We start from the raw sequence: 26,955 nt of genomic DNA on the forward strand, positions 1-26,955 counted from the left end.
TAACCTAAACAAAGCAGGAATACCAAAAGAAGAGGAGAGAGAAGAAGAGAAGACATTTTTGTAAAAGTGACTGAGAATTTCTCCAAATTAATATCAGACACCAAATCACAGATCCAGGAAGCTCAGAGAATAGGAAAGATAAATGACCCAAAAAAAAACTATATCCAGGTAAATCATATTCAAATACAGAAAATGAAAGATAAAGATAAAAATCTTGACAGAAGCCAGAGGGGAAAAAACACCTTCCCACAGAGGAGCAAAGACAAGAATTACATCTGATTTCTCAGAAATCATGGAATAAAGAAGAGAGTGATGTGAAATATTTCAAGTGTCAAAATAAAAAACAACAACAAAAAACCACACACAAAAAAAAAACCTCTACCAAACTTGGATGCATGGACTGCAAAATTATCTTTCAAAAGGAGTAATAAAGACTTTCTCAGACAAACAAACATTAAGGGAATTTGTTGCCAGTAGACCAGCCTTGCAAGAAATATTAAAAGAGAAAGACACTGATAAGCCAGAAACATGGCTCTACGTAAAGGAAGAACATTAGAGAAGTAATAAGGGAAGCTTAAATCAACTTTTTTCTTTTTTAAAAAAAGATATTATTTTATTTATTTGAGAGAGAGACAGAGAAAGAGTGCATGAGCAGGGGAAGGGGAAGAGGGAGAAGCAGACTCCCCGCTGAGCAGGGAGCAGGATCAATCCCAGAGATCATGATCTGAGCCGAATGCAGATGCTTAACTGACTGAGCCACCCAGGAGCCCCTAAACTTTTATTTTTCTTATTCATAAGTGATCCAACAGACAATAATTTGTTCAAAATAATAAAAGCAACAATGTGTCTATGTGTGTGTATTTACATATGATTATGTACACCTGAAATGAATGACAGCAATGATACAGGGATGAGAGGGAGGAATTAGGAATTTTTTATTTGAGGTACTTGCATTACCCATGAAGCAGTATAGTATTATTTGAAAGTAGACCTAGATTAGTTGTAAATGTATATTGCAAACTGTAGGGCAACCACCAAAAAAAGTTTTAAAAAAATTGTATACTACGAAAGAGAGAAAATGGCATCGTGATAATTGCTCAGAGTATAGAGAAACAAGCATTCCCACACAGGAAAATGATATAAACAAAAATTACAGACAACGTGAATCTTTCTCAATAAGGTGATGGATAAATTATGGAACCACAGAATATTCAGCTATAAATGTATACCGATATATCAAAAGCATCAAGATACGGGGTGCTTGGGTGGCTCAGTCAGTTAAGTGTCTGCCTTTGGCTCAGGTAATGATCCCAGGGTCCTGGGATCAAGCCCCTGCTTTGCGCTCCCTGCTCGATGGGGAGCCTACTTCTCCCTGTTCCTCTGCCCCTCCCCCTGCTTGTGCTCTCTCTCTCTCATGAATAAATAAAATCTTTTAAAAAAAAGCATCAAGATATGTTAAGTGAAAAGTATTCCACAAAACAATATATTAGAAATCTCTTCTACAGGGGCGCCTGGGTGGTACAGCGGTTAAGTGTCTGCCTTCAGCTCAGGGCGTGATCCCAGCGTTATGGGATCGAGTCCCACATCAGGCTCTTCCGCTATGAGCCTGCTTCTCCCTCTCCCACTCCCCCTGCTTGTGTTCCCTCTCTTGCTGGCTGTCTCTATCTCTGTTGAATAAATAAATAAAATCTTAAAAAAAAAAAAAGAAATCTCTTCTATATAATTGTTTAAAATGATTAGAGAGGGAGAGAGTAGGGGTGGGAGGTACCCAGACAGAGAGAATAGACTATGAAGACACATTCCAAATTGTTGGTAGTGGTTCTTTCTGGCAAGAGCAATGGACTTAGAGTAAATGGAAAGGGAGTATCTGTCTTATTATATAAAATTTTTCTATGTATACATTGCAATGAGAATCTCTAGATATGTTATCTATGCAAATGTTTTTTAAAAGAAAAAACAAAGGAAGCAAGAAAGGAAGAATATAGTAGTGTCTTTCCATAAAACCAAGAAAGTGGTTGCTAGCTTGTCTCAGTCACTGCCAGAACAATTTCAACCGAATTATTTCAAATAGGAACTTGAGATCCACTATTAACAATTTTAATTTATAGTGTCAATTAAGGAGCAATTTGATTTACAACTATACTTTCACACAAATAGTTTAGATTGGCCTGAGAACAAGCCAAGGATCCAACAGAATTTTGGAGCTAGAAGGACTTTCTGGCCCCTCATTTTATACATGAGGAAACTGAGAACAAAGATACTTGTCCTAAAACAAACAACTGATTTCATCACTGTTAAAAGAGGAAAGAACTCAACCTTCTTGCTCCTTGTCCAGACCTCTGGTAAATTCAATTTATTTCTTCTAACTACTTTATAAATATCATCTGTGGTTCCTGAAAATTCCCAAGTGGTTCCGGGAAATTTTCATTTTCCAATCCCATTTCCAAATCACCTGACTAAAAAGAATTTCACATTTTCAGGTTGGATACAGTAGAGAATTCACAGAACTCAGCATGGTGAAGGAATTTAGAAACTGTTTGTCTAACATTCCTTTTTTTTTTTTTTTAAAGAAAACAAAACAACAAGTTTAACTTGCTATATCCAGTGAGTCAGACACAAAGCCCAGAGTGCAAAACCCCCAGGATAGTGTCCCCCTGTACTTCCCATTCATTTTACTTAAAAAAAAAAAAAAAAAGGACAGTATGATCCTACAGAAAGAATACATACTAACTGGGTGACACTGGGCAAGTCATTAAATTTGAAAACTAAGTTTCTTTAACTATTAAATACACAGGGTCAATCAGGTGAGATCTGAAGTTTCTTACTTCTTTCCATGATTCTGGAATTTTAAAGATAGGGTTCAAATGCATTAGGTCCTGGGATCCAGTGGCAAAATGAAATACCACAGTCCAACTCTCTGAGTAGCTTCAAAGAGCTATAGAGAAGGAGAGCACAGACAACAGAAGAGAATAGAATGGAGTTCAGGAACTGCTTAGCATGGACCCAAATCTGGAAAAATAGGACTAGCTGGTGAATTTGTGGTTTTAGATTCAGTGAAGTGCTTCAGAAAGTTGCTATGTGCCATAATTCCACACATGCCACAGGTTCCCAGGAAGTTAACTTCTCCTGAACATCTAGTTTTCACCTCTTACTATTCCTACCCAGTAATGTTCTGAGAATGCATCTAATATAGTTGGACAACTAATAACAAATTATATAAGTTATATATGCTATTAAGGCCAAAGAATTTGGTTTCCTTTAAAAACAGCATTCGACAGCTGGTAATTGCTAAAACAAAAGACCAATAATAAAGTCTGATTCTGATAAATTTGAGGATATAGTAACATGAATGTAATTAACCTTTTTCTGAAAAATCATGAGAGGCAGACCTCAAAGGCGTGTTCCTAACTCAATCCTCAGCTCACATTTTGCTACAAGGCAATTCTTGCTAGCATGCATATAGTTAATACCATTATTTATGTCTTCATAACCTCAGTTTAAATAACTGTAAGAAATAACCTGTACAAAGTCTCTTTGTATTGAATTCTTTTCCTACAGTTATTCACTCTGTTCTTCTTTCAGATATATCCAATTCTTTACTGCCCATAATCTGTTTTTTCTTTCTCTCTTTGCCCTAAAAATCTTTCCTGACAGGGCATGATACTTATTAAAGGCCTGAACAATAATGAAACAGTTTTACCCCATCCCCAGAACCTTCTATTGATCCCATCAGTTGTATGCTTATCTAGTTGATATGTTTTATCCTTTGAGCTTCTAAGTGGATTTTCATAAATTCTAAGCAGAGACACTTTTGGGATGAAATATATTTTGAGTAGGTAAATCCTAAATTTTGGCAGAATAGTTTAGAGCTCCCCACCAGTACCCTAAAGGTAGGACTGGGGCTAGGGTGTGACTAAAAACGCAGGCATTGGTGGGAAAACCAGAAGAAAAGAATTGATCACTGGCGTAGGTTTCTGTCCCTCTTTCCAAAATGGTGAGGGTGGAAGAAAAAGAGGAGACAAATAAAAAAGCGCCAGCTAGATGTGAAGGATCCAAGAATAGATGAGGCCTCAAGACACAAGAATGCCAGGTAGGGAAGTTCCCCAGTCCCATTCCACAGTCAGGCCAATAAGATGCTCCAGGAGTAAAGCAGAAAAACTAGCCTGATATACTTGGGCAATGAGGACTTGACATTCTCACTGATTATTTCAGAAGTTTCAGACCATCTGATTCCACTACCACTAGCATCTACTGTCAGTGGACGCTGTGTATACTAAGGAAACCACAGGCTACAACAAGACCATGGACACCACAGTGAATTCAGCAGCAACAGAAGCCAGTAACCCAAAAGGAGGTGGAGGGCAAGTCCCATCTCAGCAGAAGCCAACAATAAGGAGGAGGGAGACCATGTACGAGATGGTCCCTCTCACAATGACAAAGAAGCTCCCTTGAATCCTGATGCCAGCCAGCAGAGAGGGAAAAGTGGTAAACAAATATAAAGTGCCATGTATAAAGGGACTAGGCTTACATGGAAGGAACTAGTAAAATGAAGGCAAGAAGTCAGGCATTAAACTGAGTTAAAGAAGATAAACAGTTACAAAAGGCACCCTTCCTACAATTTCCAGCATGGGCTGGGAAGGAGAGACAGTATGGGTGTGGACATCTGGTGAAGTCTGCCCCAGCCACAGGCCCAGAACACAGTCTTTGAACATGACTTTGAAGCCTAAGCCTGGGCCTGGCAATACGTCCCCTGCAGCTGCACAGGACTCCTTCGGCAAGGCCCCACACAGTCTGCATGTAGCCCCTGTGGCCAGAGAGTCAAACACCAAGTGGGTCAGTCCCTCTAAGCCCTCAGTGGCCTGTGGGCTCTGAAGTCCTCTGTGTCTTCTGCCCCCACTGGTGCCAGGCTCCCACTACACACCCAGCCACTAGATACTGATCATCTACTCCCTGCCTGAACTCAAGAGTATCCTACTGTCTGCACAGCAACTCCAGACCAGTCCCAGCCTGGCCAAACCAGAGAACTTCTCTGCTACCTGGTAGCCAAACCATACCTTCTTCATTAAGGTCTGTGCCCCTTCCAAACATGTCCTTAACTTGGACACTCTCTCAGCTCTAGAGTACCACCTAGAGTTTCTTTATATCTTACAGTTACTCTTTCAACATAGTTAACAATTCTTTATATTAAACTTCCCCTGATTAGCCTAATGTATAGTTTGGGGGCTTTTTAAAGATTTTATTTATTTATTTGTCAGAGAGAGAGCACACAACCAGGGGGAGCAGCAGGTAGAGGGAGAAGCACGCTCCCTGCTGAGAAAGGAGCCTGATGCAGGACTCTATCCCAGGACCCTGGGATCATGACCTGAGCCTAAGGCAGACGCTTCACCAACTGAGCCACCCAGGCACCCCAATGTATAGTTTCCATCTCCTGATTGGCCCCAGTGGGCTACATCCACCTAGTCTCAAAATCTGACTCTTCCAGTATTCCCACTTTCTCATTTCCTCTCCATCCTTTGGACCATTCCCAGCCCTTCATGTCTCTTTCCTATAGAGATGGTCTTGGACAACCTTGGATCTATTTTATAAACCCTCCCCCAAAATACCATTTTATCTGTCAACTTAGAAACACATAAGCGTTCTCTCCTTCCTATCAGATCAAATATGAACTCCTATGTTGAGATTTTAAGGCCTACTGTGACCTGGCCTCACCAGCCCCACTGCATATAAGGAATACTTCCTGCCAGGTAAGAGTCATATAAGTGTCTAGCCTTCATGAGACCACATCCTACTGTCGTGTCTGTGTTTATGCTCCTCTCTTCTCCCTCTTTTCCCACTTATCCCAGAGCCTTCTGGAGCCAGTTCTAAGAGCACCCATCCATGAGTTCTTTTGGGAACAATTTCTTCCTACACTTTTGTCTGCGTGTCCTCATCATATAATTAGCATCTTATTTTACCCTGTCTTAATTCTCCAACTAGAGATAACACCTCCCAGATAAACCCTGTAATATACTTCTCTAATTTATTCATAGCTATTACCCCAATTTATTTTTAACTTTACTTTATGTGTCTTATACAACTTCACTACTCTTTCACATAGTGTTAAGCTCAATGTTACATGATGGGAAAATCAGACTAAGTCAAATAGTTTTAACCCTATGTAACAGTTATGGATAGGATCACTGCAAGGCTATATAAAATCTTTCTACAGATTAGAAAAAGGCACCCCTTCCCCCAAACTGATCCCGCAGCCTTACATCTGGTTACACAGCTTGGCAAATGGAGCCCAGGCAGGATTTCAACTCAACCGTATACAACTGTACATGGCAGCACTGGATTCATTAACATGTCACTGACTAAAAGAAGAGTCAAAGTGTATTATAAAAAAAAAAAACAAAACTTTTAAAGGATATTGTCTCTTGAATTTTGTTTTAGTAGAATTTTATGCTACTATATATCACTCTAATCCTAGATAATGTCTCACAGCTTGGGGATTAAATTAGTTTTATGGCAAATTTCATGCATTAGTAGGTATCTCATGTGATTCTTTTCATGACCAGTATTAACTGGAGGTCTAAGTCCATGCTAGGCCCTGCAGCTAGGCCCTGCGGCACAAATATGGTATCTGACTGGTTTACAGCTCATTGAATCAATCTATATTTAGAAGAACGTAATTTTGTAATGTTATACTTACCGATAAACTTGTTTTGCATAGTCTCCAACAGTGCCTGGTGAGCATCTTCAGCTTGTAAAGCATGTGAACATTCTCTGGCCAGTATGGTGCGCACAAGATGCTCCCCACATCCTAGAAATAAAAGGAAACCAAGAGGGGTTGAGGAAAAGTGGTGCTAAACATCCGTCTTGTCTTATTAGCATTAAAACACCCTTATATGCCACTTAAGAAGTAGCTGTTTGGGAGAATAATTCAGTGATGGATGAAATGACTTCTACGAGCAATCTAGAATTTTAATAAGACTCAGCAGAAAATAAACAAATAACTGTATCAAAAGGAATGTCAAAAGGAAACAGAGAAAAATAAAAGAAAACCCCTTTTTCATAGGAATGATTTACATAATACAGGAATTCAGATTCTCTGCCTAGGAATCTCCTATGGTTCTGCTCTTTTCCATTGTTGGGTAGCTACAGAAATTCTATTTTATAATTTATTTGTTTACTACAATTGTCCTAAGTCTTCCATTTTGCCTCTGGCACCCCACACACCTGGGAGCATGGGAAAAAATCTAAACAGCCAGGGGCAATCCAGATCCCCATTTACCTACTTTTCACTGAAATGTCCACCACTACATCAACAGTTGCAAAGTGGACTTAATAAAATAGCAACTTTCTCACCTTATAATAGTAACTTACATAGACTTCAGGGATGAATACTCTGTAATTCTAAAAAAAAGAATGCATTTTTAAATCCCTGTAGTGAACTGGGACCATTCAGACACACTAAAAAAGGGTAAGTATGATGGCGATGGGAAGCACTGCCTAGAATTCCATTACACTTTTTATCTGTTAAAAGTAGAAACTGCCTGCAAAGTAAAGACAAAAGAAATTTAACTTATAGGTTGATAAGTTCAAATAAAAGATTTCTGAAGAAGCTGATTTTTTTCTTAGATAAACAAAATTAAAAAGCTACTTTCATAAACATTGGAGGGGTAAACCTTTTCAAAAAAGTACATAGTGGGGGCGCCTGGGTGGCTCAGTCGTTGAGCGTCTGCCTTTGGCTCAGGGTGTGATCCTGGCATCTGGGATCAAGCCCCATATCAGGCTCCTCTGCTGGGAGCCTGCTTCTTCCTCTCCCACTCCCCCTGCTTGTGTTCCCTCTCTCACTGGCTGTCTCTCTCTCTGTCAAATAGATAAATAAAATCTTAAAAAAAAAATAAAGTACCAAGTGACAGGGCACCTGGGTGGGTGAGTCAGTTAAGCATCCCAGGTCATGATGGTTTGGCTCAAGTCATGATCTCATGGGTCATGAGATCGAGCCCCGCATCAGGCTCCATGCTCAGTGGGAAGTCTGCTTGAAGATTCTCTACCTCTGCCCCTCCCCACCACACACATGCTCTCTCTCAAATAAATAAATCTTAAAAAAAAAATACTAAGTGCCACTTGAAATGCTTATTATATATAAAATCAGTTGCATTAATTACAATGTAAATATCTTCTTACCCAAATGAGAACAGTAAATACATAAGACCGGCTTCCCATTTCTTAAAAAATTAAAATAAAATCTTGAGGGAAGCAGCTCAGCATGGGCACTGGCTGCCTAACTTGCTTACACCATGTCCCACACACCTGGTGGTACTGCCCTTCTCAGTCAAGCTTGCTTCAGTCCCAGTGGGACAGGCCCTTCCCCCAGAAGACCAGCAGAAACCCCTGCCCACACCACAGGTCCCAAACAGAGTTCTACAGGGCCTCTGTTCTGCTGGAGTTGGTATCAGGGTCATTTCACAAGCAGACCAGAGCACACCTAGTTAAAACTCACAACAGTCAGGCAAGGAACCAAACAATGCCCACAACAAAGGACAGTCTCTGCAGATGACTGGCCTGAAGGACAGAGCCACCAAAACACAACAGCACAGTACACATAACTCACATGGGAGACATTCCCTGAAATGTCAGACCCTGGGCCCTACATGACCTCTTCTTCATAAGGCCATTACTTTCAGGAGCAGGAGACATAATGGGCTTTTCTAACACACAAAAGAAGGCAGGAACTTAGACAAAATACAAAGATGGAGGAATCTATCCCAAATGAAAGAAGAAAATAAAGCCACAGCCAGAGAGCTAAGCAAAACAGATGTAAGGAACATGCCTGATGGAGAATTTAAAGCAACAATCATAAAGATATGTGCTGGGCTTTAGAAAAGAATAGAAAACATTCTATCCCATACAACAGATATAAAGGAATTAAAAAAGAACTAATCAGAGATGAAGAATACAATAAACAAGATTGCAAATAAGCTTGAGGCAATGAATAGCAGGTTGGAAAAGGCAGAGGAATGAATGAATGATCCAGAAGACAAAATAATGGAAAATAATGAAGCTGAACAAAGAGAGAAAGAATCATACACCATGAGAATAGACTTAGGGAACTCAATGACCCCATCAAATGTAATAACATTCATATTATACGAGTCCCAGAAAAAGAAGAAAGAGAAAGGGAGCAGAAAATTTATTTCAAGAAATAACAGCAGGAAACTTTACTAGTCTGGGGAAGGAAACAGACATCCAGATCAGGAGGCACAGAGAATTCCTATCAAATCAACAAAAGCGGGTCAACACCAAGACATATTGTAATTAAATTTGCAAAATACAGTGATAAGGGAAAAATCTTGAAAGCAACAAGACAAAATAAGTCCTTAACTCACAAGGAACAACCCATAAGGGTAGCTGCAGATTTCTCAACAGAAACTTGGCAAGCCAGAAGAAAGTGGCATGATATACTCAAAGTGCTGAATGGGAAAAATCTGCAGCCAAGAACACTCTATCCAGCAAGGCTATCATTCAAAATGAAAGGAGAGACAGAGTCTCCCAGACAAACAAAACCAAAGGAGTTCATGACCACTAAACCAGCCCTGCAAGAAATATTAAAGGAGACTTTTTGGTGCCAAGAAGAGACCAAAAGTGGCAAAGACAAGAAGGATCAGAGAAAATCTCCAGAATCAATGACAAAACAAGTAATAAAATGGCAATAACTACATACCTATCAATAATTACTCCAAATGAAAATGGACTAAATGTTAAATGCTAACTAAATCAAGAAGCATAAGGTGTCGGAATGTATAAAAAAACGACCCATCCATATGCTGGCTATAAGAGACTCATTTTAGACCTAAAGACATCTGCAGACTGAAAGTGAGAGGGTGGAGAGATACTTATTATGCAAATGGATGTTAAAAGAAAGCCAGAGTAGCAATACTTACATTGGACAAACTAGACTTTTTTGTTCTTGTATTATTTTTGGTTATTATATTTTATTTTTTTTAAGATTTTATTTATTTGAGAAAGAGAGAGAAAGAGAGAGAGCACAAGCAGGCAGAGCAGCAGGCAGAGGGAGAGGGAGAAGCAGGTTCCCTGCTGAGCAGGTAGCCCAATGCAGGGCTTGATCCCAGGACCCTGGGATCATGACCTGAGCCAAAAGCAGACGCTTAACCTATTGAGCCACCCAGGTGCCTCATATTGGTTGGTTTTTTTTTTTTAAGATTTTATTTATTTTAGAGAGAGATCATGCGCAAGCAGGGTAATGGGCAGAGGGAGAGGGAGAGAGAGAATCTCAAGCAGATTCCCTGCTGAGTGCAGAGCCCAGCACAAGGCTGGATCTCAGGACCCTGAGATCGTGACACGAGCCAAAATCAAGAGTCAGATGCCTAACTGACTGAACCATCCAGGTGCCCCTGTTCTTGTATTGTTTTTATCCTGCTTGGTATCAGGGTAATATTGGCCTCATGGAATGATTATGAATGTGTTCCCTCTATTCCATTATTTGTAAGATTTTGATAAAGATTATGCTGGAAGATTTTTTATTCCTAATTCAACTTTCATCCTTGTTATTGGTCTAAGATTTCCTACTTCTTGGATTTAAGATTCATGACTGAATCTTAGCAACCTGTGCATTTTTAGGAATTATCTGGGGTTTTTTTCTAAGTTAACTGATTTCTTAGTATAAAACTGTCTATAGTAATCTGTTATCACACTATGTATTTCTGTGGTTATCTGCTGTATTGTTTTCTATTTCTCATTTTGGTTTTTGAGTCTTCTCTCTTTTTTTTCTTAGTTAATGTAGTTAAAGCATTCACAATTTTGTTTTGTTTTGTTTTTGGAAAAACTGGTCATTACTTTCCATGTTATGTTATTGTTTATTCTGGTCTCTACTTAAAATTTCTGGTTTTTCTTTATTTCCTTCCTCTACTAAATTTCAGCTAAGTTTCTTTTTTTCTAGTTCCTTGTGGTGTATTGTTGTTTATTTGAACTTTTTTCTTAATACAAGCATTTATAGCATAAACTTCACTCTTACATCTGCTTTTGCTGCATCCCATAGGTTTTAGAATATTGTGTTTTCTTTTTCTTTTGTTTTGAGACATATTTTGATTTGCCATTTGATTCCTATTTGGCCTGTTGCTTGTGCAATAGTGTGTTACTTAACATTTACATATTAAATATTTAATATTTGCACTGTAGATTTTTCATCTTTGTTTTATTGTTGATCTTCAGTTTTGTACCATTGTGGTTGGAAAATATAGTTGGTATGATTTCAATCTTCTTAAACTTGTAATATTTGTTATGTCTCTTTTTATGTGATTTAACTAGGGGATTCTTATGTGTATTCTAATTTTCTTGGATGGAATGTTTTATATGTATCTCTTAGAATCACATATTCTGAAGTACGTTTCAAGTAAAAAATATTCTTGTTGAGGAAAAAAAAAATTAAAAGCTCACCTAAAAAGAAATCCTGCCAAAGGTATTCCATTAGTTTATTAGAAATCTACATTAATTCACATAATGGGTAAAAGGTATCAAAAGTCTGAGCACCTACTGAGACTAAAGGAGAAGTATGATTCAACTCATAGTCAAAAAATTCACAGCAAAAGAAGGAGCATCTCTACCATCCACTCAGATTTCCCCACAGGTACAGGGACAAAGTAACATTTTCTCATGTTATTAATCTACACACACACACACACACACACTACACTGGTAAAATTTCCTAGCAATCAAAAAGAAATGTGGGCTAAGATTATCAAATGAAAGAACCACTCTTAAATAATATCTACAAATTTTTAAATTTATGAAACAAAAAGCAACACAAACTGATAGAATACACAATTCTCTACTTAGCTGGTATGTATTGTGACAGGCATTAGGCACCAACAATAAATCACCCTAAAAAATATTATCTATAATTGTAAACCATCGTTATACCTTTCATATCAGGAATTTTCCCTTCATATGTACACCTCTCCTTCCCATTCTCTCCCTCATTTCCTCCCTCAGTATGTACATGCACAGATGCAGACACACATAGGTGCATATTATGAATACACATACAATATATACTCATTGTCAAAAGTACAAACCATTCAAAAAGTGTGAAAGTAACCGTAAGAGACTCTTAATCTTAGGAATCAAACTGAGGTTTGCTGGAGGGGAGGGTGTGGGGGGATGGGGTAAAGGGGTGATGGACACTGGGGAGGGTATGCGTTGTAATGAGCACTGGGTATATAAGACTGATGAACCACGGACCTGTATCCCTGAAATAAATAATACATTATATATTAATTAATTGAATTTAAATTAAAAATAATTTTAAAAAGTGTGAAAGTTTTTTTTTAAATCACTTGATATTTTGGGCACCTGGGTGGCTCAGTGGGTTAAGTGTCTGCCTTCAGCTCAGGTCATGATCCCAGGGTCCTGGGATCAAGCCCCACATTGAGCTCCCTGCTCAACAGGGAGTCTGCTTCTCTCTCTGCCCCTCCCCTGCTCATGCTCGTGCTCTCTCTCTCTCTCTCTAATAAATAAATCTTTAAAAAAAGAGTCACTTGATATCTTGCCAGAAGTAACTTCCTTGTATTTTTTGGTAAAGTGTAAATGTAAATATCCTTCCAGATCTGAATACCATTTCAAAAGCATCTACACTTAGAGGAAGATCTGGAAATGCAATTTAATATATAACTTTCTGAGCAGGATTGTGGTGTCCCCTATTTTGTTAAATTTTGCAATATTATTTTTATAATCAGGAAAAAAAAAGCAATAAAGCTAATAGAAAAGAAACCATTTTTATGTAAAGACACTGTGCTAAGCTCATGAAACTCCATAAATTTTAATTCCCTTTGTGTACATATTTGATGTTGAAGAGTGAAATGTTATACTTTAGAACAATAATAATTGTTAGGAAATTGGCATATTATAAGCTAAATGAGTGTTCAGAAGGTTATGTACACATGCCTCAAGTCAAAGAGCTAAACCACATGAAGTCAACATTACATCAAAAATACACAATATGTGTCAGAGAGACTTTTCCTCCGTTGTTATACAAGAATATATAGGGTTTTCCAATGATTGATTTTTCACCAAGAAACTTTTAAAATTATGACTTCTATTCAGACATATATCACCTCTAACATAAGAGCGTTGACATCAAAAGCTTGTTCTCCTGCAGGTTCCAATCAAAGAAAAGTTTGACTTATGTGGTTTTACCCACAAAATTCCAAGGTTTCTTAGAATATGCTGCCAGATAGCTGAAGTGTGATTCAAAGGCAAACAGTTCCATTCACTATACACGGATATGAAGAAATAAGCCTTTCATTGTGTCCTCCTTTTGTCCTTATTTAGACAAGCATGTATTTATACTCTCGGATCTTAGCAGAAAACATGAATTATATATAGAATGAAGACCTAACAACAAACCTAGAAGAAAAGTGATATGAGCATACCTCAGAGATATTGCAGGTTCAGTTCCAATCCACTGCAATAAAGTGAGTCAAATAAATGTTTGGGTTTCCCAGTGCATATGAAAGTTATGTTTACACTATATTCTAGTTTATATTGAGTGTTCAATATTATTATGTCTAAAAAAAACAATGTACATACCTTAATTAAAAAATACTTTATTGCTAAAAAATGTGAACCATCATCTGAGCTTTCAGCAAGTCATAATAACTGACCAGAGATCACCATAACAAATATAATAATAATGAAAAAGTTTGAAGTATTGTGAGAATTGCCAACATGTGACACAGACACAAAGTGAGCAAATGCTGTTGGAAAAATGGTGCCAACAGACTTGCTCAACACAGGGTTGCTACAATTCTTCAATTTGTTTGGAAAAAAACGGAATATCTGTGAACCACAATAAAGTGAAGCACAATAAATGAGGTATGTCGGTAAATACCAAATTCTAAAAGAACTTACTTATTTTAGCATCTAAGAATGATAACTGCATGGATTGAAACACATAGTAAATTCATAACTTACATTCTAAAAAGCATCTGTCACCTCTGAAAGATGGTATGGAACCAATTCACTATTCTGAAAACTGGTAAGTTAAACAATCTAGCATTTCTCTGTCCTTCCTATAGGAACTGTACAGCAGGGTAACCACACAGTTCATGAAGGAAAATTTTCTCCACAGAAGTATCCCAATTAATAAATGAAGAAGAATTAAACAGAATTAGAATATAACCATTTGTAACCTATAATGTGGTAACTGACATAGGCAACAATCATCAATAGCTCCTAATACCACAAAAAGACACAAGATGTTAAATGTCCCTTGATAAAATGACACCTTTGTAATTTTTTGCCCCACACCAAAAAATCTGCACCTGAATCTGAACAAGCCTCTAAATTCAATTATCAATTTCCATAAATAGAGCATTTGCAAAAAACCTATAGTTAACATCATACTTAATGGTGAAAAACTGAACTGTTTCTCCCTAAGATCAGAAGCAAGGTAATGATGCCTGCTTTTATCACTCCTATTCAACAATATTCTGGAAGTTCAAGCCATTGCAATAGGGCAAGAAAATGAAATAAAAGTCATAATGATCAGAAAGAAAGAAGCAAAACTGCTTTGCAGATGACATAACTGTTTATGTAAAATCCACGAGAATCTACAAAACAACTACCAGAGGTATCTCTCTAGGTTCTTCCTATCTTGTTAGTACTCTAGGGCCAAGGTGCTACCTGGTACATACCAGTCCCCAAAATGTGGACTGGATTTTCAATTCTTCTCCCATCTACTCACTCATCAGATTGTTACTGAGCACCTATTTGGTGCTAGGCCCAGAGTGCACAGCAGTTGGCAGGAGTGCTGTTGCATAATGTCAGATCTGCCCACTGGTGCTGGACCCCTATTTAGCTACTGAGTATTCAGTCACCTGTCATTCTGGCCAGTCCAGATGCCAGTACACTCACTGTCTATCTTACAGATCAACCTTGAGGATTTAGATGAGAACCCAGGATTCAGCAGGAACCTTGGTCATTCCCATAGCCCACTATGAGTCACTCTCCATGGCCCAGTCATCTCTCACTAATCCCAACCCTAAGCCCAGTCTCAGGTCGCTCCTTCCCAGTGTGCTTCCTGTTGCTGAGACTCCAATATGCCCCACATTTAAAGACTTCAGAATTATAATACGTCTCCTCTCTTGTGACAATAAAATAGATCTCCTTTCTTGTGGGGATGCTTAACCTTAACCTTACCCTACTGAAGAAGAATTCACAAAAAATTACAAACCACACATGCGTGCGCGTGCACACACACACACACACACACACTTACAAGATGGAATGAGCAGATGTAAAAATAGAAGGATTACCAAACCAAGAAGGGGTACTAGAACAGAGGTGGACATTTTGTTAAAAAAGATAAAGTAAATATTTTAGGTTTTATAGTCTACATATGATCTCTGTCAAATATTCTTCTTTTATTTTTATAACAATGCTTTTTTTTTTTTAAGATTTTATTTATTCATTTGAGAGACAGAGAGATTACAAACAGGGGGAGCAGTGGGAGAGGGAGAAGCAAACTCCCCGCCGAGCAGGAAGCCTGATGTAGGGCTCGATCCCGAGACTCTGGGATCATGACCCAAGCCAAAGGGAGATGCTTAACCGACGGAGCCACCCAGGTGCCCCTAGGACAGCCCTTTAAAAATTTAAAAATCATTCTTAGCTCATGGGTTGTGCAAATATAGGCCACAGGCCAGATTTGGCCCACAGGTCATAATCTGACTATCCCTGTAATAGAACAATTTGTAGTACAAAGATTAAAAGGAAAAGAGATCATAAATTTAAGAAACAGAGCAATCTGGGAGCAGGTGCCAGGGGGAGGTGTGCGGATTTTTCAAGGCACCAGATGAAACTTTTCAAATTAAAAGAAAATTGTTTCAAACTCAATGAAGAGAGAGAAATAAAAGGTATACCTATGGAAGGAAAAAAAAAAACCTAAAAGGCAACCTAGAATGATAAAGAGAAGGAAAATAAGGCATTAAGAAGCCTGGAGTATAAATGAGAATATCCAACAGATTAATAGGCATTTTGAAATAGAGAAAAGAAAGAATGGGGTGAGGGAGTACTAACATTTGAAGAGAGAATGAATAAGAGTTTCCAGAATTTAAGTTACAAGGAAATTCTTAAACGGCAGATGCATACAGTGTTCCAATTAAGATGAGTAACAACAAACCACCCTTAGGTATACCACCATGAAGCTCTGGACCAAAGATAACTAAAAACTAATCACAGGGCACCTGTGCCCCACTGCCCCTCTCTGCCACTCGTGCTCTCTCTCGCAAATAAATCAAATCTTTAAAAATAATAAAAAATAAAAATAAAAACTAATCATAAAGAAAAGAAGGATCATCTACAAAGAAATTTAACTGATAAGTTCCCAACCAACAAAAGAGGCCAGAAGACTAACATCTTACAAAGACAAAAAACCTCCAAACCCTAGTGGCTTAACATAACAAAAATATAATTCTCATTATTGTTATAAGTTGTACTTAGGTCACCAGAGAATGTGCTCCACACAGTCACTCAGGTACAAACCTAGGCTGATAGGTCTGTAACTGTACCTCCTGGATCATACCCCCTCCAGAACAAGAGGGACATCCAGGGCCTGGAAGTCACACATATCATTTCCATTCCAGTCCAGCGGCCAGAAATAGTCACATGGTCTCAGGCAACAATAATGGGGGTGTGAAATATGGACGAGCATAGGAACAGTCAGGGAGCACTACATTAAATGTCCCTGTCATCTGTCCAAATCTAACTTTCCATGCCTGCACCTGCACAGCTAAATGAGGTACAGCGGCCATCCTGTGACTGTGGGGTGACATACATGAGCAGGAAGGCATACCCACTGAGGAATGTAGGAGAGAAAGGACAGACCAGGTACCAGGCAACACTGTTGGTAGCCCGATCAGCCCCAGGCTCCTTCCAGGTTTCCTGTTACATGAGATCTAAAACGAAACAAAACAAAAACTATCTGTTTAAGCCACTGTAACTGAGTTCTGTTTTTTAAGCCCAAATGCATTCTTTTTTTTTATTTTTTCCTTTTGGTATAATATATATAAACATAAAATTTACCATTTACCATTTTTTAAGTGTGCAGTTCAGTGGCATTCACAGTGCTCTATAACCATCACTACCATCTGTCTCCAGAACTTCATCTTCCCAAATTGAAACTCTGCACCCATTCAACAACTCTCCATTTCCTCTCTCCCTCCAACCCTGACAACCACCATTCTACCTTCCATCTCTACAAATCTGACTACTCTAGGTACCTCATATAAGTAGAAGCATACACTTTTGTCCTTTTGTGACTAATTTTACTTAACGTAATGTCCTCGAGGCATATTCATATTGCAGCATGTTTCAGAATTTCTTTCCTTTTTAAGGCTAAATAATATTCTATGGTTTTCTATATACACATTTTGTTTATTCATTCATCTTTCAATGGATATTTGAGCCAAATGCATTCCTAATCTATATAGACAGCTATTTGCTGAGGTAGAAAATGGCTCAGAAAACTTTACACTGAAAGAAGACAACTTCTAGCTACTTCCTTCAACTCAAACAAAACTGCGTTGAGTCAAATATAATTTCTGGTAAGTTCAAGTAGGTATATTTATCAGATACCATTAGCAGCAATACATGAAGAAGATCATTTGGTCTGAGCACATTTATTTTCACTGAGTTACTCTGGAAAATCCATGATACACTTAATTACTACCAACCAACCAAATTTCTTCTTAATTTATTTGAATAAATGAGAGTCCTTTCGATTAAAACAAATCCTTTACAATGCCTGAAAAAACAGATTCTTACATATTTAAGAAGACTTTTGGTGGCGGGTGGGGGGCAGAAGGAGAGGGAGGAGAGTCTTAAGCAGACTCCCCACTGAACACAGAGCCCTATGCAGGCCTCGATCTCACCACACTGAGGTCAGAATCTGAGCCCAACAGTTGGACGCTTAACCGACTGAGCCACCCAGGTGCCCCAGGAGCTAGTATTTTCTATTTTACAGCTAGACTTATGTTTAAATCCAGCTGAGTAACTTTGGAACTCTTCATTTAAGCCTCAGTTTCGTCAGCTGTAAAATGAGAAATGCAAGTAGCAGCTACCTCACGAAGCTATTGTGAGGACAAAATGAAACAATGAACATAAAACATTTAGCATGGGGTTGGAACCTTAGTAAGCACTTAATAAATACTACAATGAGGGTAATAACTTTCTTAGAGGAAGGCCATTTTCTATCATTTTCTTGTCTCTCCTCTAGTCTTTGTATTTTTCTTCTATTATAACAAGGCGATTCTCAGCTAGCCTGACAATCATCACCAAGAGCCTAGAATATAGTTAAAAAGGAGTTTAGCCTTTGATTTGCTGTTCTGAAGGCTACTGCTTCAAAGCAAGCTGAGCCTTCACATAGAGGCAAAATGATCACCTGAGTAAACCTTTCACTATCAAAACAAAACAAATAATATGAAAAAAGTCTCTCTTAGTCTGGCAGAAAACATTTTAACTGTGGTTATCCAGGAATTGTGGGCTATGTGTGATTTTTATTCCTTATTTATTCTTATTTTCCCTAATTTCTATAATAAATGCCTATATTTCTTTCCCAATAGGTTTATTGCCTGACTTTAATATTACACTCCTGCATTCACAATACTTTCTCTTAAGGCAGAGAGTAAAGAGCAAGGCAGAGTCTCCCATAACAGGATTTGGTCCCATTCACTTACTTCCCTCTACCTGCGTTCATGGGTCGGTAAGGGAGACTGAAGTAGTGCTACGTGTGCTTTATTCATCTGACCTTCCTCACACATTTAGTATTTTCACTTCAGCTCTAGTGACAGATGCAGCCTTCAAACTAAGATAATTAAAAATATGCAAACATAGGGGCGCCTGGGTGGCTCAGTCGGTTGAGTGTCTAACACTTGATTTTGGCTCAGGTCATGATCTTGGGGGGCGGGTTGTGAGATCAAGTCCCATACCAGGCTCAGTGCTGGGCATGGAGTCTGCTTGAGAGTCTCTCTCTCCCTCTGCACCCGCCTTCCCTCTCCCTCTCTGAAAAGAAAAAAAAAAAAAAAAAGCAAACACAACAGCCCTCAAAAATCATATTGTCAAATTATAGTTTAGTTCCAAAAGTTAAGTAACAAACTGAAAAGTGTTTGCAATAAGGATAGAGAAACAAAACTTACCAACTCTTGGCTGATATTTAAGATATATCTTCATCATTTCAAGATAATTTTTAATCCTTTTTATCTTTGTCTCAATTTAATAGTGGCAGCAGTGGCGGTATGAGCCACATTATTACAAAATGAAGATTAAAAGAACCTTATGTGTCAAGTTTTTGATGTAGTTTTCCAATGTAGAGTTTTAATGGAGTGTTTAAGTGGTACGTTATAATTCCTCCACAGGACCTCAAAATGAGATTAGGCTTTTAAAGAATAAATCCTAATCTCACAGAGCTTGCTCTTCTTTGGGAGACTTTATTTCTTCTAAATGACTCTAACCTCAGTTCTAATACAAGGAGTCCCTACAGGGGGAAAGTGCAGTTGCATTCACAGGAGAGACATAACCCACATTCCCAGGCAGCCTGCGTACACAAGTACAGGATCAGCAGCAACAAAAGCTCACATTCAGTACCACTGGCACACCACACATCTCCAAGGATTACTGATGATTGTGAAGTATTTATGTCATCTTATAAATGCTGCCATTCACTCTCACTGCGGCTAGTGGGCATCTGAAAAATCTTTCAACACATCCCCTGTTAGAAGTCCACAGGGACAGATAAGTAATGAGGAAAGGCCTTTCCAAATTTAAAAGGAAACATTTGGTACTTCAGTTTCCAGTATTGCAACATCTCTTTTTCAACAAAGGAATTTATTGCATAGTACGTCACCTTTTCCCTGTCGGAGGATTTACTGCCAATTTTGGAGTTAGGTTACTTCTGGTTTTCAAGCCTGTCTTGTGAAATTAAAGAGAGGACTGCCTTAAAAGTGATAAAACACACATGATTTCAGTCTTCACAGTGTCCTCACGGTTATCAAACCTGGAAACTATTATATACAAGAAGAAAACATAAGGAGCTTTATAAAGAGATGGAATAAGTAGTGAAGATGTCTAATCCAGTCAAGTCTAAAGGTTATATTCACCAACACACATTTAATGTTTCCTCAGTATTCAGTTGTCTCTAATCCGTATCCCATCAGCACACTTTGGATATTTATAGTAATCTATCAAAAACAACTCAGGCTTTTCCAATTTTTTTGCTCAATAATAAATAACCAAAAGAGAAATCAATTTTACAAATTAGTTCCTAGAAATCTCATCTCTTACAAACTAGGATGTGATTAATATATGTTTTAGCATTTCAAATTACTTTAAGTACAGAAAAATAGATTAGAAAAGTTATAATTAAACACAGGAAACCATCTCATCTCCAGCACAGTGCAAGGCATACACTACATATACTAAATGACTGATAATTACTAGTTATTATCACTAATATCAATTTTATTGAGAAGGTATAGCCAAACCACGTAAGATTCAACTTTCTGAATAAGAGGTAGCTACAAAATGAGAAGAGTTCCAATTCTGTGAATGCCAATACTTTGACAAATTAAAAAAACAAAGGAAAAAGCTCCAACAAAATGAGTAGTGAAAAGCCTTTATCCAATCTGCCATGTCAGAAAGAGTCTGGTTAACAACACAGAGGCACCCCCTCCAAAGCTTGAGCCACCCCTTCTTTCCCTTGCTTCTCTTTGTCAAAGTCACATCTCAGTGTGGGAATGTACCCCATATTCATTCCGAGTGTGTGTAAAGATTATAAAATAGTATCTTGCTTTCTGATCTAAATATTCTAAATTTAGTTACCTCAATTACAACACTATGATTAGAGCACCTAGGACAAATGGTGTCAGGCAGTAGAAAACTACATCACTGCAAGGGTTGTTCTTAGCTATGATGGCGCCCCTAAAATCCTATCACTACTGTTGCATTTGTCTGGGAAACACACTACATGCATTAAGCATTAGACTTATCTACATTGAAGAACTTCATTAGAGCAGTAGCATCACTGTTTGTAATCTTAAGTTGATGCTCTTGTACACCTTCTACCCAGAGTCCTGTTCCATTAGAGAGAAGAACCATAGATGAGGAAAACCACCCTCCAGGTGTGGAACCTGAAATAAGTCACCGAAGATCTCCATGCCTCAGTTTCCTCACTGGAAAAAATAAATGGCTTAGGTTAAGTGGTCTTAAATTCCTCATAAGAAAAATCTTTATATATTAGGATTAAGAAACTGTGGTCCATATATACAATGGAATATTACTCAGCTATCAGAAAGAATGAGTTCTCAACATTTGCTGCAACATGGACGGGCACTGGAGGAGATAATGCTAAGTGAAATAAGTCAAGCAGAGAAAGACAATTATCATATGATTTCTCTCATCTATGGAACATAAGAACTAAGATGATCGGTAAGGGAAGAAAGGGATAAAGAAAGGGGGGGTAATCAGAAGGGGGAATGCAACGTGAGAGACTATGGACTCTGAGAAACAAACTGAGGGCCTCAGAGGGGAGGGGGGTGGGGGAATGGGATAGACNGAGAGACTGTGGACTCTGGGAAACAAACTGAGGGCTTCAGAGGGGAGGGGGTAGGGGAATGGGATAGGCCGGTGATGGGTATTAAGGAGGGCACGTATTGCATGGTGTACTGGGTGTTATACGCAACTAATGAATCATGGAACATTACATCAAAAACTAAGGATATACTGTATGGTAACTAACATAACATAATAAAAAATTATTATAAAAAATAAAAAAAAGAAAAAAAGAAAAAACTTTATAGCTGTAAGTACTTTTAGAACTTCAATAACTTTCCAGTTAAAATTTAGTTGACTTGCAATGAGCAGAACACTTATGAGAAACCCCTTATAAAAAGTTGTTAATTAATAAAATAATATATTTGGATTAAATTCACTATAGAGGACTTTATTTTTTAAGGGGGAAAATAAAAAGTCATGACTGACTCACCATTAATTGATCAACTACTATATATCTGGGGCTTTCACAAATATCACCTTATTAAGGCTTTACAATTAATTTGTAAGGAAGGTATTTTCACCCCCCACTGGACAAATAAGAAAAGTAAATTGGAAAAACAAAGAGTCTAACATCCAAGTCTTGTAATTCTAAGCAATGCTTGTTCCATGATGGTCCACCACTGCAGAAATCACGCTAATACCATCGTGGAAAAAAAAGGAGATACAAAGAAAAACTCAAAAGCCTCAAAAACCTAAGTCCACTGTCAAGATCAAAGTAACAATTACCTGCAGATAAATAGCACAACAAATTTTGATACCAGCACTTAGGACTGTAGATACCTCCCAATTTAAACCACAACATCCTAGAAACAATCACTAATCAAGTCCCAAAGGAATAATATTAAAGACGGAGATTTCATTTTGCATCAAAGCCATAGTATGCATTTTATGAGTGAAAAAAACCCAAGATGCAGTTATAAACATCTATAATAATGTACATGTAATGTAAAATAAATATTTCAGTACACATATTGATTATATATATATTTACAAAGCCCACAAATGGAAAGAACATAAACAAGACAGTTATATCATACCATAAATTTAATGTATAACTACTAAGCTGACCATATATATTAAACATTTAATTAATAAATTTCTTAATGACAAAATTTAGAAGTGATTTATGGGGGTGATTTGAATGGCCACAGCCTCTTTAAAAACTGAAAAAGGAAGTCTGAGTTAATGTTATTTCTCAATAAATTCCTCTGTACAAAGGAGAGGCAATATAAATCATTTCATCAGTTTTAAAGCTCTATTCAGAGTTTAAAAACAACATTCAGTATTTAGAGGCCTCAAGAAGTATGATGCGGGGAAAGTTTTAAATCTCTTCACTAGTCACTGCTTATCCCTTTCTCTAGTCAACAAAGTATCAAGGGTAGTTCTGACGTTGGAGAAAGACACAAAAGTTCTGCAGATGAAAGGGGAAAATGGTAATCATATTCATTTGTCTAGATCAGAGTAGAATTTAAGGAAGAACAGTAAAAAAAAAAAAAAAAGTCCAAAAGCCACCTTACCACCAACTAGCAGAAAAATCATAGAAGCAGGTAAAAGAAGGGAAAAGCAAAATAGGTAGGATACCTCAAATAAGACATGTAGTAAAAGGCAAATAGACAATATAAAATTTAGGACCCCTCAAGGTTTTCATTTCACATCATTATTAAGAAATATTGCTAGTTAAAGAAGAAAATACATTCATTTGTATTACTTTCTTAAACTTTTATTTTAGCCAAGAAATTTCTTATAATTTTAATTCAAAAGCTGCCTAAGACTGTGTTTCCTAGGGCATGAGAGATATCTTTGCCTAAAATTAAATGGTCTAAGGAAATTCAGGGAATTTTCCATGAAAACGCATGCATAGATTCCCTAGGGTCCACAAACCCCAAATTAAGAATCCACACAGCTATGACTATTTAAAAATCTACAAGCATATTATTATAAACCAGGAAGCTAAACTTTCATTTTTTTTTAAGATTTTATTTATTTATTCGACACAGAGAGAAAACCAGCGAGAGAGGGAACACAAGCCAGGGGGAGTGGGAGAGGAAGAAGCAGGCTCCCAGTGGAGCAGGGAGCCTGATGCAGGGCTCAATCCCAGAACCCTGGGATCACACCCTGAGCTGAAGGCAGACGCTTAACTACTGAGCCACCCAGGTGCCCCTAAACTTTCATTTTGATTTCCAATAAAAATACTTTTCTGCCGGGACCATGATTTTCATGTGACAAAGGCAAGAGTGACACTATCATCACCTAGAGGCTAATATGGAAATTGCAGTGAAAATACCAAAATTAGATTATCATGTTTCAATCATACTATTTCCTGTAAGAAATAAGGATCCTTGGAGAAATGACTGGTTCTGGGCCTGGCTATGGCAGTATCCAAGAGGAGTCTGAGATGTCTTGTTCTACCTAAAAGCAAGACAACTATCAAAGATAGTTATGTCAAAGAGAACTGAATCAAACTTAAAGGGGCTTTTACTGATAAAAGATGGAACAATTTTACCAGTAAAAAGAATGATGGTTCTAAACTCTTTAATATGTCGAATGCAAATGAGACTGACCCGATCCTCTGCACTAGATATATGAACTGTGCTCCTTTTTGTAGCAAATATTTTCTTCAATCTTGTCTGTGTTCCAAACATAATGTTGATCATATAATCAATGATTAGGAACATATGAAAAGCAAGAAATGTGCCCTATACACAAGAGAAGTCAAAAGACACAGGCTACTAATGGCTCCAATGTTGGAATTATCACATGAGAACCTTAAAATAATTAGAATAATTGTTTTATGTAGCCATCTAGTAGAAAAGAGGGAAATTTTCATAAAAATATGGGAAATCTCAGCAGAGAAAATCTTCAAATATGAACCGAATAAAATAAAACACATAGAAAAGAAGTCAATGAACTTTGTAACAGTCATGAGAAATTACCCAAACTGAAACACAAAGAGGAAGAGAATGACTAAAAATGGAACAAAGTACCCCAGATCTGTAGGAGAATGCCAAAGGCATATAGTGGCAGTCCCAGAAGCAGAGGAGAGGACAAGGCAGAAGAAATGTCTGAAGATATAATGGTCGAGAATTTTCTAAAACTGACAAGTGAAATCAACTCAGTAACCTGGCAAGCTCAGTAAAACCTAAGAAAGATAAATATGAAGAATATCACACTTAGGAACATCATAGTCAAACTGTTGAAAACCAAAGATAAAATATTAAAAACAGAAAAAAAAAAGGATATATTACACACAAGGGGACAATTTCTAAACAGAAACAATGAAAGTGAAAGGACAAAAGTATAACATTTTTAAATTACTGAAGGAAAAAAACACTCAACATAGAGTTCTCTGTGCTGAGAAAATAACCTTCAAAAATAAAGGAGAAATAAAGAAAGACATTTCAGATAGATAAAGATGATAGAATCATCACCAGCAAAGCTGAACTATAAAAATACTAAAGAGCATTCTTTAGGCTAGAGAAATAATACAAGAAGCTTGGTATTAGGAATGAAGAGCATCAAAAAGAGGAGCTAGTTGGATAAATTTTTTTTTAATTTTAAAAGGCTATTAAGTATGTGTGTATGTGTATATTTGTGTGCAAATTTCTTTAAAAGATAACAGACCACTTAAAGTAAAAATAATTTTTAAAAGAAATAAAATCAATTAAAAATAATAATAAAGATGATACATTGTGGGGTTCATAATACGAGCATAAAAATATATGCCAAGATCTCAAAGGGTAGAAAAGAAATAATGAATGTATCCTGTTAAAAGGATCTTACCTTGTGAAGTAAAATATTATTATTTTAAAGTAGACTAAGGTAAATTAATGATACATATTGTAATCTCTAGAGCAACCACAAAAAAAAATAATACGTTGAAACAGAACAAAATAGTAATAGAGGAGAAAAAAATGAACTACTAAAAAATATTCAATCCAAAGGAAAACAGGAAAAGAACAGAAGAACAAAGAACAAATAGAAAACAAAAAGCAAGATGGTAGGATTTTGACCAATCATACCAATAATTACACTAATTGTAAATGGACTAAACACTCCATGTAAAAGGCTCAGCTTATCAATCTGGATTGATTTTAAAAGGGGAGGGGCTCCATTTGTTTATAAGAAACATAATTTCATATAAAAAGCAAGATAGGCTAAAAGTAAAATGGTGGAAAATGATATCCCAGGCAAGCATTTAGAAAGTTGGTGTGACTGTGTCAATGTTAACAAAGTAATTGAAACAAAGAGGGTTATCTAGAGATAAAGGAGGATATTTTATAGTGATAAAATTTATCCAGCTTTATCCAGAAGACATAACAATCCTAAATGTGTATGTAACTAATAACTTCTAAATACACAGCTGTATTTAGAATTCTTTCAAATGTCAGAGCTTCTAAATGCAGGAGGGAAAATAATAATGAATGCATTGGAGTGAAACACATCAAACATACAAAAATCTACAAATTGACAATTTCACATATGAACAAATAAATGTAAATTAAAAAAACAAATTCAATAAAATAAGACCTAATTGAGCATCTTAGGAAATTACCTGAGCATCATTTCATTATTTTGAAAAATGATGTATAAATAAAAAGACCTGAGCATCTTTTTTGCCTTTCCTCTATAAACTGCATCTGTGGGTAGCCAAATAGATAATGAGGAAAAGGTTTTCTTCTTAGAATAATTATAGCCAATATAACAGACACATGAAAAAATGTTCAAAATCATTAGCCATCAGGGAAATTCAAATCGAAACCACACTGAGATATCACCTTACGCCAGTTAGAATGGCAAAAATAGACAAGGCAAGAAACAACAATTGTTGGAGAGGATGTGGAGAAAGAGGATCCCTCCTACATTGTTGGTGGGAATGCAAGTTGGTACAGCCACTCTGGAAAGCAGTGTGGAGGTCCCTTAAAAAGACAAAAATTGAGCTACCCTATGATCCAGCCATTGCACTACTGGGTGTATACACCAAAGATACAGACATAGTGAAGAGAAGGGCCATATGCACCCCAGTGTTCATAGCAGCATTGTCCACAATAGCTAAATTGTGGAAGGAGCCGAGATGCCCTTCAACAGATGACTGGATTAAGAAGCTGTGGTCCATATATACAATGGAATTTTACTCAACTATCAGAATGATTTTTCAACATTTGCTGCAACATGGACGGCACTGGAGGAGATAATGCTAAGTGAAATAAGTCAAGCAGAGAAAGACAATTATCATATGATTTCTCTCATCTATGGAACATAAGAACTAGGAGGATCGGTAGGGGAAGAAAGGGATAAAGAAAAGGGGGGTAATCAGAAGGGGGAATGAAACATGAGAGACTATGGACT

General features: G+C 37.3%; 1 protein-coding gene across 6 annotated transcripts in view; it reads right to left on the reverse strand.

Moving 5' to 3' along the window:
- TASP1 (taspase 1) overlaps window positions 1-26,955 on the reverse strand; it is a 260,013-nt gene that overhangs the window by 107,157 nt on the left and 125,901 nt on the right. For all 6 annotated transcript variants that reach the window (XR_855856.3, XM_002918481.4, XM_034639847.1 and 3 more), the window contains one exon: window positions 6,692-6,802. Coding sequence is in view for 5 of the 6 variants with exons in the window: in XM_002918481.4 (XP_002918527.1) it covers window positions 6,692-6,802 (111 nt within the window). In the remaining variant the exon portion in view is untranslated. The remainder of the gene's footprint in view (window positions 1-6,691; window positions 6,803-26,955) is intronic.

Source organism: Ailuropoda melanoleuca, chromosome 13 (genome assembly GCF_002007445.2).
Source record: "Ailuropoda melanoleuca isolate Jingjing chromosome 13, ASM200744v2, whole genome shotgun sequence".
NCBI lineage: Eukaryota > Metazoa > Chordata > Mammalia > Carnivora > Ursidae > Ailuropoda > Ailuropoda melanoleuca.